The sequence below is a fragment of the Chiloscyllium punctatum genome, chromosome 40 (assembly GCF_047496795.1).
Source record: "Chiloscyllium punctatum isolate Juve2018m chromosome 40, sChiPun1.3, whole genome shotgun sequence".
In the NCBI taxonomy this organism is placed as follows: Eukaryota; Metazoa; Chordata; class Chondrichthyes; order Orectolobiformes; family Hemiscylliidae; genus Chiloscyllium; species Chiloscyllium punctatum.
In genome coordinates this window covers 38,236,275-38,250,166 of record NC_092778.1, presented here as the reverse complement: position 1 = coordinate 38,250,166, position 13,892 = coordinate 38,236,275, and the positions used below count along the sequence as shown (strand labels likewise).

The window sequence follows — 13,892 nt, the reverse complement described above, 5'->3', positions numbered from 1 at the left end:
TCTGTAGCAATTTGATTCTTTTCCGATTCCATTGTTACTTTGACAGGCTCAGGCCTGAATTTGTAGAGTCAAAGAATTCCCTGATCCTGACTTGGGAGGAAGTGCCCTAGATTGTCAGATTTTTATTCTGGATAAGGACGTTAAGCTGGAGTTGAGACTGCGGTCTCCCCTCCCAAGAAAGCATCTGGAAGCAGCTACAGGCACTGCTGTGCCAGGGTGGATTGTGGGAAAGGTCCATTTTTGTGCTCCAGTCTTCATCCCAGCTGCGAGAAAATGCTCTCCAGCCCTCACTCCGTGTACTCCCACAGCCCTCCCCCATCCTTGCCAGTCCATGCCACCTTATGCCTATTGGATACTTATTCCCATTAAGTCTCAGGCCTTTGTCAACTACCAGAGTGAAATAGCACCCATTGATCTTTTCTAACTCTGCACCCTTTTATTCAGGCCAAATCAATTAAATGCTTCCAAAGCCTGACAGATCCTTTGTCAGCTCCCTTGATAGCTCCATTGGTAGTTCCAAACTGTTTTTCCATAAGTGATGCACATTTGGCACTCTTGACCTCCCTCAAATTTAATTTCTGGCTTGAAAGGTGTACCTTACTTCTCCCAAAGATGTCCCTGAATCTATCTAAAAGGGTACCTTACCTCTCTATTGGCGTGACCTATCATGCACAACATTTAGACCTTCACCTGAAATATCCAAATGCAGAAATTTTGTTTTGGAGATCCTACAAGTGACATGTGGATCTGATTGGAGGCAAGTACACATTCAGTTGCCGCTGTACAATATAAACATTCCCCCTTTCTCTCTTGTCAAGAGGAGTGAATGCCAGGCTGGAAGCTAGGACTTCCAGGTTTAGGCCGCCTGTACCACTATGACTAATCTAGGGACCCCTCTTTCATGGTTTGGATATTTGGATAGTTCCAATTTAATCTAGTCTGCCAGTTGATTTCAGTTCTGTATCCATCCTACACGGATTGCTGTTTCATTTTGTATAAATATTCCATTGCTGTCTAATTCGAGAACAGTTTGACACTTTATTTGATCAGTATTTTACAAATGAGCTATGGGGTGTACTTAATCATTGCTTTCAGTTGAGCTACTGTCTTCAGGCTAAATTGGTTTCAATCATATTTGTGGATTCAATGGCAATTTCAGAAGTCATCTTGTCTTCTTTAACAAAGTGCAAGGTAAATCTTCACAGAAAATGAATGTCTCAAAGGCTTTAGTTAAAAAATCATTATTTTAAAAGTCTCATTACCCACATGTAGAAATGCACTGCTTTCCTTGTGGGGGAAAAAAAAATCAAAAAATATTTTTGAATAATGTGCTGTTACAGTCAACATGAATAATGCAGACAAAGGAAATTTGCTGTTGTTCTCTACATTTCCTACTCTTTAAATTCTGATGGAGAACAACAACAATTATCTTCTCAACCTAGTATATAAAACAAAAAAAAACTGACTAAGTCAACTATGTCAAGGTGCCAATCAAGGACATGACGCAAAAGCAACAAGTCACATTGGATCAACGTAGGAAGAGATGATGAATCTCACCATCTTTCCTGCATTATGCTATTAAAATTTCACTATAATGAAATTTTAATATCATCTCTCTCTGTAGTTTATGCAGAGTGACCTTTGCTATAGCTTATGGTGTTTGCCAATAGCTTCACTGAAGAACTGCTGGAAGTCCATTGTGCATTAAGTGCAGCTAAAGATAACAAGGTCAACATGAAATATACTCCAGATAATAATTTTTCAAACAGTGAATCTCTTTTTTTTTAAAACCATAGATCATGCATATGATAGCTTATATTTAAGTTGATTTATTTGTTACGATGAAGTCATGTAAAAGCTTGCCGCCCTTCTCAAAGTTGTGCTTGACTCAAAAATACAAGTCTTTACAGGTTAAAAACTTTAGCTGCAACTGGAAAAGTCCTGCCTCGACTAATGAAGACTGGAAGCTCAATGCACGCCCTCATGGACAGCTAGAAACAGTTAAAAATTGACAGAGAAAACATGTGCTGAGTAATAATTGTTTGGAATAAAGTTTCTAAACCATTTTAGTTTTTCTATCTTCTAAAATGAAAACTCAACCAAACTGGGGTCATTTCTATAATATGTAAGACAGGGAGTGCTTCAGTTCATGAATTTAACTTCATGTTGCAGGTTTTGTTGACTGCTGGCTAATGGGTCCAGTCAACGTCACATGTAAAGTACTGCAGGATACCATGACAGATATAAATACCACTGTGGATGCATCAAAAAGTATCAACAATTATTACCTGAAGAGGTGTTACAAGAAATTTCATCTGCTGCAACGAAGACGAACTGATTTCTGCAAAAGAAGATAAAATTGACAATACTGCTTGGTGACAGAGCACGTTTGACTGGAAGATGTGCTAGCTGCCCACTGATCTGATGTTTAAAGATGGGAGGGGAGAAATTCCTTAATTAAATCAACGTACGGACAAAAGCTTCCAAAACTCAGAAACTATTTAATTAATGGTGAATTTTAGTTTGGTGCATGAATAACATAACTTTAACAAAGTGTCATAAAATAGTTCCAGGTATCAGTTTATTATTTGATGGACATACCATAAAAAAATTGTTTCTGCACAGTAAATGTATGACCAAATTAGCATGCAAGGTTTTAAATGAGATTGGTTATCTCTAATCTATTGCATAATAAACCTGTCAAAACAGATTCCAACAACATTTTGTGCCTAAAACATTTTCACAAATTTTCATGCAAACTAAACTTTGCAAATCTTTAGAGTAGTAATATTTTTAGCTTTTTGTTCGACAGCAATAGTTTATTTAAAAATCTGTAAATATACTTATTAAATTTTACTTTTTATTTAAAAATTACTGTGATAATTTTTTTGTTAATTCACATCACACAGAATTTGAATTTTCAGTTAAACTTTCTAATTTGAGAAGAGATCAATTTTCCTTTTTGAAGTATCATGATACTATCAAATGTTCTTCAAAAACCACTCACATTTAATATTGTATATAAACATCTTTTATAATTGGTTTTAAGGGTCCAATGTGAATAGTGAGATTGCAATAAAAATGCCAGTTACTGCTCATGAATTTAACTCTATCTTGCTCCATGGAACTTTTATTTAAATTAGCAATATTTATTTACATCAAATTAAGCCTTTTCTTGAAGTTTTGTGCCTCACACTGTTGAAAAATCTCCACTTTCATGTATTCATATTTAAAATGGTAGCATAATCAATTTACACAAATTCTGTAGTTATGGGGAGGGAGGTAGAATTTCAACCTGGAACAAAATTATTTGCAAGTAACATTTATCCATTTTCACATTACAATGCACTTAGTATTTTGTTTCAAAAAAGCTGGTTTATTATATTAAGTGATAAGATTACTTAAAAATATCTACCATTTCCTTAGATTTAAATCCATGATTAACATTCCATTTTACAAATATTGACTACAACCTATCATTTAATATTGGAGCTAGTCTCAAAAAACCTTTTTAAATGATTAAGCTATTAAACGGACAAAAGCATACATCAGAAAAGATCACGTAGAACATACTACAGATTGAAAACTTGCATTCCAACATTCCCCTATCTGTTTCTCAATAGCCAAAAACGAAGCACTTATTGCAAACATTTATGGGTAATTAGCTTCAGTCTACACAAAATCAAACCAACAGCATCTAAAAGCATACTGGTGTAGCGCATGCAAACTGGAGTTTATGGTACTGCATTCAATGTACAAAGTGCATATGCATGGATATAGAAATGCAAACAGTCAAAGATAAATTTATTCAATGGCATATATTTTGATCTAGTAGTTCAATGATTTTCAAGAAAGGAACCCTGGTTGCAAGCTATGATACACAAGCCAGTACACTTTACACAACAAAATGCACCAATCAAATCAAAAACCACCAGGCAGCCAAACAAGGCAAAAAATCCTTGCCCTGGGGCTTTGCTCAAGAAGCCACACAGTGAACTTTTGTGATGGATCTGTCAGAAGTGATACAGCTTTGCAGATAAACTGAATCATCAAGTGAATATGCACTGACAAAATGACAATCCATCCCTCTTCCCTGAGACCGATAAGGTACGAAAGGGCTTCAGAGTACTACTAAGTGTGAAATGACAGAGGGTCAGCATAAATCCTTTACAGTGCCATTAGTACTTACACACTCTTCAATGAACATGCTTTCAGCACACTTGGTGACAAGATTTTAGCTATGGACATGCATTGTGTAATACATAGTAGCTTGAATCAGTTGTTCTGCTATTTGTGTTTTGTTTATAAAAGAAGAGTAGTTTATCTTTCTGAAACAAGGTTTAATTCATGTCAGGGGTATAATCTTGATGAATGTGTACTCACTTAATTGTGTTCAATGATCTGTTGCTGTTTGATTACTCAAAACAAATAACCATTGGCCCTTGTTGCTTTTTGTTAAAAACTAGTCCTGTGATTTGTGACCATTTTGTTGGTATCAATTTATTTCTGTGCCACAATTCGTGCAATCTTATTGCATTCCAAAATCACGTCTGATGAAACTCACTTGTAACAAAAAAAATTGCAGAAAATTGTAAAATAGTATTTAAAAAAAAATAAATTAACAAAATAAAATAACGTGCTTTTCTGCATATTCAAGTATGCTATTTACAACTGAAGGCTTATTTTGGGTTCCACTCGAAAAATACAATGTAAATCTATGACAACAAAATGCAATATAACATAATGTGAAAGAATAACAGACTGTAGTTGTATATGCAGGCGTTATTGCATTCTAGGTTTTGTGCAAGCGTGCAAACAACATACATCTACCTTACACATGACACAAATGAAACGATGTGTGGAGTGATTAGAAATTCAAAAACAATAGTATACTGTAGTTTCATTGATTCAAAACATTGCTTACACAGGAAATTCTACGGCCTTAACACTCCTGAACCTTCCAAAGCAAAGATAAACAAAGCAATCAGTAGATTTAAGACGTCCTGATATTCATTGTAAAATCAGTCAACAAGGCAATCCAATTCAGACAATGGCAATATAGTTCTTTATAACCGTTTTCAATTTTGTACCAGATACTTAAAATATTGTACATCTTTAACATTATCATATTGCAATAAAAAAGCCCTATCCATTCTGGAATTTAAAATAAATTACACAAATTAGCTGACTATGATAGATATGTCATAAGTTTTACAATGTCTTATTGCATAACCCAGACAATTGCTTGACTAATTTACAAGAGGCAAAGGAGAGAATCACATATAGAAACTCTTACTATTAAATTTGAAAAAGACAAGAACAAGTTATCCTCAAAAGTTGACCATGAACAGTAGGAAAGCCCCATCACATTTGTTACACCACTGTAAGGACAGTTTGATTCAATCCTATAATGAGCATGGTTCTGCATGAACCCCACAGGAAAGGGCATGTGCCATTTTAGGAGCAAGCACAAATAACTTCACCCAGGATGCCACCTTTAAACTCAAGACAATTTTCAAAAATAATGAAGGACTATATATTGAATTTCACCCAGTTAAAAATAACAAAAGTTTCCATTTTAAAGTGCATTCTGTGAAGTTGGTCAGCATATCTCAAAAACAAGAGTAAGTGGATAAATGTTAAAGTATAGCTTGTCAATCAAAATTCCATCTGGGACCTGGGAAGTATTGATAAAGAAACTGTGTGCCAATTATAAAGGCATTTCTCTCATTCTCTCATAAGAAATTTGAGAACAGAGATGGAAAGTGATGGTAGCATTGCTCGGATCGATTACTCCTGCTGGGAGCCTGTGTGACATGTCAGTTGGCATAAGTGTGAACATTTCAAAGGCCAATAGATCTATAAATTATGAAAGGCAAGGGGAATTTGAAGCTTCAATTCTGCTGTATATGTTTGGACTGTTGTAAAAGATAGGGATCCAAATCCACAATTAATCTACAAAATTCCTCCGTTATAAAATGTTGAGCATTACATAACGGTATAACTCTGTGTGGATAACATGGAGGATTTGCTTGTTGCCAGACTGCCTCTAAATGAACAGTAACAGATAAAAAAAAAGATTAAGCCAATCCCATGTTGATACAAGAATATTATAGATAAACAAAGTCTCAAACAAAGTAATCTGCCAATAGTTTTCAAATGTCAGCATTCAACTACTTAACAGAACAAACAAATAAGGATACAATGGCAAATTTCAGTTATCTTCATATTTTGGGTGTAAATCTTTCCAAAGATCCTTTTGTTTACTGCTTTATTAAATAAGAACCTGTTTCCTGAATGTTCATAGAACAAAGTACTCGCCAAAATGGAAAATCCAATTCTCAAGAAACAAATGTGGTGTTGTTGGCAGTTAGCCAAGACATATGCAGTAATTAGATATGAGAATGGTGATTTATCAGCTTCATGTGGCTGGAGTATGGCATGTGAGCAGAGAGCAGCAAAGACTGAATGAGTTGAAACTTCAGTTTCCTTTGAATGAAATATACTGACTCATACTTTGGCAGAACATTTAGAAAGTTTAGCAACAGAACTGATTACAATTAAAACCTCTCCTGTCGACAACAGCCGTGATTTTAGTTTCCCTGCAAGGGGATGTTTTATTTTGGGACGCGGTGATTGGGAGGGGTTGCAATAATTTAAACTGCATTTTTGAAACTGCTTTTTGTAACAAAGTGGAACTGGGGGACGGTGACAGTGATTCTGTATGTATCAGACTACCCCAACCCAACCTTTGTCCCTCCCCACCTGGCCTCTCGGCTCCCTCCCCCCGGCGAGAATGACCAATCCCTTCCTGCCCTAGAAGCCAGGCCTACCTCACTCTTCCGCACTGAGATGTTTGCAATCCCAGCAATGTCTACTACTGAGGACTGGCACTGCTGCAATTGCTAGGTCAGTTAATCAACCTTATAGGCTGGTAGCTTGAGGATGGGCCTTGCTTCCATGGGGGCGGGGGGGCTGACCTTCAGCCAGTTTTGACCATTCCCAGCATATTGTTCGTGAGGAGTATGCATTTTAAAAGTCATTCATTTGGAATTTACTTTTCTTTTTGGAAGAGCAATGTGACTGGTAGACATTATGCCCTCCCTACTGCCTCACCCAACCCCCTTGGAATCCTTACCTATGTAGCCTTCATGGCCTTTTTAAAACTTATGGGCTAGTTCTAACAACAGAACAAGGCTTGATTGAAAGGGCATGATTTAAAGGCTATCATCATTAAATAACTCAATCTCCCTTTACTACTATCATGAATTAACTAATCATGAATTAACTGATACAACACAGAAAAGATATCAATTATTAATTAAGTGTATGCAGAGCTATCTACTATCCAGGGGGTAATTGTGATCTGATCAGGTGATCAACTTGAAGTTAGAACTAGATCCTGAAACAGCCCTCCACCAAACCCCATACAAGGATAGAATACTGCACATTCTGGAAATCTGAGATCGCAAACAGAAAATGTTGCAAATATTCAGCAGGTCTGGCAGTGACTGTGGAGAGCGAAGGAGAGCTAATGTGTGAAATTTTCAAAGGATGTTGTGCTGGTGCAGTTTAAAAGCTGTGGTCCCAGAGGCCTACTGAAGATTCCAATGACTCTGAAATGGTGTACAATTATCACTGTGCTAGTGGAAGAAGGACATATGTTCCAAATACAGGTCCCATGAGTTCCTGGAGGAACTTGTTAAGGAAGCTGGCCAAAATGTCATTTAAGATCTTACTTCTGCAAACCTGAACATTCTAGTGGACACGTTCATCATGAAGCCAGAAGTAAAGTTTTATTGTCTTTGTCTTTGGGACAACTTGGAACAAGCTTGAGCTGGTTGGACCTCTATTTTGTTTCCCCTACATGGTACCTCTTATCCTCAAAAATGCTGCTGGACATCTGAGAAATGACAGTCCACAACATGGCAGCCACCTGCTTTTGTCACAGCTCCAGCTACCTGGAAGCACTCACTGCCTGTGATTGGAAGCTGGGGTTGCCTCCGGGCCAATAAAACAATTTCAATTCAAAAACAGCACTGCTGACTACGAATAGGTTTGGGAACCAGCATTCATCCAACTGTCACATTCCCGACCCCACTTTGAAACTTCGGCCTCATGCTTCAAATGTTAACTTTATTTGTATCTCTGCAGATGTTACCAGAGTTGTTACATGTTTTTAGGAACTTCTGTTTTTAATTCCTCAACCAAATCTAATATTGGTCCAGGCCAATTCTGGTTTGGATCTCCAAAGACACCCCAGTAAATTTGTTTTCAAGTGACATGTCTCAGCCAAAAATACGTACAAATAGATTGCTAGTTCTTCCAACAGTCAGAAATGTGAATACCCCAAATGTGCTATTAAGTCATACTGAGCAAGGTCAGTTCCAGCCTCTGCCTAGGTAGCAGAAACTAATTGCCTTAGTCCCCTAGGCTGGGGAAGGAAGGAAGCAAAATCATTCACTGTTATTGCTTCTCATAGCACTTCAGTGTTCCCTACAATCAAATGCATTTGAGTGAATTGTGGGTGAGGGTGGAAATAAGCAGTGATGTCCCTACAGCAACATGGTGTTCTGGCCCTCACTGTCACTTGGTAATGGACAAGAGAGCAGTGACTACCCACACAAAACCACTGCAAATCCAGAACCAGTCAAAGTTGATTGCTTGAAAGTGACAGAAAAAGCAAAGGAGTTGGAGGAAAGACAGAAAAAAAAGGCTGTTTCAAATAAGTGAATGAAAACTTTTTTTTTAAATTTGAAAATTAATTCTATTTTTTCCTCTACTTAGGTATTCAATGACATTTCATTTCAACTGGCTTACGCCACGTTTACTCTCCGCAAAACCTTCCTCTCATTCTTCTTCATCTAACCCCAACAACATATTCCTCTCTCAATCATATGTTTATTTAGTGAGCGTGTTTCACTTTCCATTCAGCATTTCAAAACACAACTTATTTTCACTGCTTGTGAGATTATATCATTGTGATGAAATAAACCAACATATGCAAATTAATTTGGAAGTGTTAAGAAAATCAATAAAAATCTTTTCTTCGGGAAAGACTAACAAATGAGGTGTGATACATTAATCAACAGAATGAGAGCTTTATCTGCAGGTTTACTGGCCGATTTTCCCTTGTCTGCAGTACTGAGTTGTAATCAACTGCTTCCATTGGTGGATCAGCATGGAGAACAGTCATGTCATTCAGACCTGCACCAAGGGTGCAGCTTATTTCACTTGGGGTTTAGGGTAGATGAAACATTGACTATATTTCAGGGAGCTAAGAGTCAACCATTACTGAAGTAATATGTCGTGTAAAGCCATCTACTGGACTGTCAGTAAGAATTGAGTGCTGCCTTTTTCTCTGCTGATTGCGGAGGATGGGGATGTAATGTATTTTTGTGACTTCTCAGGGCACTTCAAGTTACAATGGAAGTGGAAAATGTTTGAAAACTCTCAATTTGCTCTTTTGCGAGCAATGGACTTTGCTAAATTCAATTTAGACTGTGGCTAAACACTGAGACTCAAGCCAATTTGCTCTTTTCAACTCGGTTTTCATTGAACCAAGTTAGATTTTCAAATTGAATTAAAGCAAGTTCATTCTGGAAGGCAAGTCAGTATTTTCTTATTAGGATTAGAAACCTCCTTCAGAATTTTACGCAAAATAGCTGCAAATTCAGAGCCAATCAAAATCGGTGATTAGAAATTGGCCTATCTCAAATAACATTGTAGAAACAATGTCATGACTCAAACAATTTAGAGCAGCCACATTACCCTTAAAGCAGTGCTTCCATAAATTTACAATTCAACATTATTATTTGTTTGAGAAATAATCCATGATTTTCTGGGAAGCAGCTTTTTTTTAAAAACTCGTACTGTATCATATGATTTACAATGTGATAAATACACAAAGGTAAGGGTTCCTTACCTGTCACTGTAGGCAGTAGCAGTGGCAGTAGCAGGTTGGGCATACCTGTAGGCAGTGTACCCACCCTGAAACAACAAAAAAAAGCACCTCAGTCTATCTGCAAGTCCATAGCACAGGATGCTCAGTATTTTCAACACTAATGGAACAGTGTTATTTTGTCTGAACTAATGATTTCATATTTGATAAACTCAATGGAATTTGTTTATCGGATGAAACATGAATTTGCAACTCTTCTTGCTGTATGGAACGTACAATTCTTGTTGCTATTTTGCTATAGCCTATCACATCATTTGTCAAGTTAGATTTGGCCTGTGATTTTATTTTGCAGGTGATGAAGAGGATAAGCAATATCTCAGCATCCTTATAGTTGTAATATGTTACAAAGTATGGGAATTCTTCTTTGATCTTGAGAGACAGAATAAGTGATTGGACTCAGATTTTCTTGACAAATAATGAATGTTCTGAATCTTGATAATCTAAAATAGACACCAGTATCTATCATTATGCACAAACACAGGTATTTTAAAGGATAAATGATATGGACGGTCCAGTGATGCATTGTATTGGTGCATCAGTGTATGGAATCATTCAATATAGGACAGTAGTGCATGCCTTTGCTTCTTATGGACAGGACTTCCAATTTTAGCTCAGTCATCAGTGAAAGATATTGCTTAGGATACACATATACATTTTAACTGGAGTAAAGCAAAAAGCCACTGGCAGAGTCTTCTATGCTGTTCTCATACCACGGGCACCCGCATGGGCCCCAGCTATGTCTGCCTCTTTGGTGGGTACGTGGAACAGTCCATCTTCTACAATTACACTGACACTATTCCCCACCTTTCCCTCCCCTGCATCGATGACTGTATCGGCAGCACCTCATGCTCCCATGAGGAGGTTGAACAGTTCACAACTTCACAAACACCTTCCATCCTGACTTCAAGTTCACCTGGATCATCTCGGACACCTTCCTCCCTTTTCTGGACCTCTCCATCTCCATTTCTGGTGACCGACTCAACACAGACATCTTATTCAAACCCACCAACTCCCACAGCTACCTGGTCTACACCTCTACCCACCCCGCCTTCCTGTAAAAACACTATCACTCACTCCCAATTCCTCCACCTCATTTGCTCCCAGGAGAAGTAATTCCATTCCAGAACATCCCAGATGGCCTCCAAGTTCAAGGACCACAATTTCCCCTCCCACATAATTAACAATGCCCTCCAGCAGATCTCCTCCACTTCCTGCACCTCCACCCTTGAACCTCACCCCTCCAACCACAACAAGGATAGAACCCCCCACCCGTCCCCGTCCCCACCGTCCACCCCACCAATCTCCAGATACAATACATTACCCACTAACATTTCCGCCACCTACAGTCAGACCCCACCAGCAGAGATATATTTCCACCCACACCTCTATCATCATTCCTTCCACAATGCCCTCATCAGGGCCCTGTCCCCCCCACCAACCCACCCACCACTCCCAGCACCTTCTCCGGCCAACGCAGGAATTGAAAGATCTGCGCTCAAACCTCCCCCCTCACCTCACTCCATGGCCCCAAAGGATCCTTGCCCATCCAGCAGAGATTTTCCTGCACCTCCAATACCTCATCTACTGTGTCCGATGCTCTCAATGTGGTCTCCTCTAGATTGGGGAGACAGGACACCAACGTGCGGAACGTTTCAGAGAACATCTCCAGGGTACACGCACCAACCAACCCCACCGCCCTGTAGCGACCACTTCAACTCCGCAAAGGACATGCAGTTCCTGGGACTCCTCGACCAACAAATCCTATACACATGACAACTGGAGGAAGAACGCCTCATATTCTGCCTTGGGACCCTCCAACCAGATGACATCAACATCAATTTCACCAGTTTACTCATTTCCCCTCCCCCCATCTCATCCCATCTCTATTGGCACCACACTCTTGAACTGTCCCACCTCCCCATCTTCCTTCCCACCTATCCACTCCACCCTCCATTCTGACCTATCACCATGACCCCTCACCTGCATCCACCTATCACCTTCCTGGCTGCCTTCCCCTCCTATTTATCGCTCAGCTCCCCCCCCCCCCCCCCCACTCCACCACCACCTGCAAGCACCCCCCTCCCCCCACCCCCACCCCCCTCTCCATTTCTTATGAAGGGCTTTTGCCCAAAACATTGGCTCTCCTGCTCCTTGGATGCTGCCTGACCTGCTGTGCTTTTCCAGCACAACACTTATTGCCTCTGATCTCCAGCATCTGCAGTCCTCACCTTCCCCTAACTGTTAATTGAGCAGCAGGATTGGCAGACATGGTCAGGTCAACTGTCCTATTTAGGCAAACCAAAAGAAGGAGAGGTTATTAAATTTTTAACAAGAAAGAAAATAAAAGTCTTATTTGGCTGGGCTAAATGAATCATTTAATGGCATAGTAAACTACTCCTCACTAACTTGATTGATTGTGTGAAGTCCACGCTCATAACAGTTTTAAAATGTAATTTATTATCCTTTGTATAATCCTTGAATCTAAAATGTGTAAGTTTGATAAATTAGCATTCATTAAATCAATCTTTTAGGTTTAAGTGTGAGATGACACAGAAAATATAATCCAAGAATAAATATATAAAAAAGCACCAGTCCATGCTACTGATCTGAATGTATTGTGTGCTTGAGAAGTGGTGACTGTATGCCTATTCACTTACAGCCACACAAGCTTGATCTGCTCAAGTACAATGTACAACTTTGTACAAAGAAATTGACCACCTGCTGCGCAAATGTTGAAAATACTGAAGGGTCCAATATATTCTCTCAAGATATGCCTAACATATCAATACTTATGCATTTGTTGGCTCTGTTAAAAAAAAAACTTGATTTGTGAAAAACATACAAGTTGGTTTTAGGTCATTCTTGTGGAAATTAGATTTTAATTAAACTAGCTCTTGATTTTTTCTTGAAGTTAGGGTAATTATGGATCTTCAATTAAGCAACAGGACAAACAAATGCACATTCAGAATGAGTTGTGGGCAGTGATGCATCGATTGTCAAACTGTGAGAACAGCAGAGCTTCCTGTTCAATGGGCCACAGTGTTATATCAACCATTTCTAAATGATCTCAGCATGCCAATTAACATACAGAATCCAGTCTCTATAGATAAAGCAAACACCATTTATGATCCAATTAAAATGTGGTTGGAAGTGGCTGCCCCACTATCCTTTGGGACAGCCTCCTTACTGGATATTCTTGCAAGTGCAGTGGTTAAAAAAAACTTTAAAAAGTCCTAATTCCTAAGCTTTTAGCCATGATTTACCATCTGAAATCAACACTCATTCACAATAATTTTGCCATCATTCACCTCCAAGCTCTAGTTATTCAGTGTCCCCAAACTGCCTGAAAATGGTTAACAGTCACTCAAAATGAAACCTTCCTGCATCAACACTTGCCCCTTTTATCTCAGAAACATTTAGTAAAAATATTTAACAGCAATCTTCATACAATATGATGCTTTGCTCATTATCCAGTACTTTATACCTGCAGTAACTTATTGCCATACACAGATTCTTGACATACTACTCTGTAATGAAACAAAAATAATGTTTGGAATGTAAAAAAAATGAATAACCCACAAAACCAATAAACCATTCCTTTTCAATTTTGGAACTAATACTGAACCTTTGAAAACATAAAAGTATATGATTTGTGTATCACCAAATTCAAAAAGAAAGAACTTAGGGTTTTGAGTACTGAAGAGGGATTTCTGTGCCATATTTTTCCCTTTACATCAAAAGTTTCTCTTCTGTTTACTAAAGTTTCATGTGCTATAATTTTTCATAATTTCAGAGAGATGAATTGCAATGCCTGAGAAGCCAGTGTAATTTATATTTTCACATGTTGTCTAATGCATTTTTATATTTCTGTCAATTAAATTTAATCAATTTAAACTTGGAGGACTGAGATTTAATTGCACGATATTGGAAG

The 13,892-nt window shown here is 38.3% G+C and overlaps 1 protein-coding gene across 17 annotated transcripts in view; it reads right to left on the bottom strand.

The window, feature by feature from the left end:
* rbfox1 (RNA binding fox-1 homolog 1) overlaps positions 1 to 13,892 on the bottom strand; it is a 1,745,467-nt gene that overhangs the window by 27,985 nt on the left and 1,703,590 nt on the right. For 15 of the 17 annotated variants that reach the window (XM_072559568.1, XM_072559572.1, XM_072559574.1 and 12 more), the window contains one exon: positions 9,926 to 9,990. In XM_072559568.1, the coding sequence (XP_072415669.1) occupies positions 9,926 to 9,990 (65 nt within the window). Of the gene's footprint in view, positions 1 to 2,288; positions 2,342 to 4,924; positions 4,958 to 9,925; positions 9,991 to 13,892 lie in introns of all 17 variants that reach the window. The other 2 variants (XM_072559565.1, XM_072559567.1) reach the window with 2 other exon arrangements.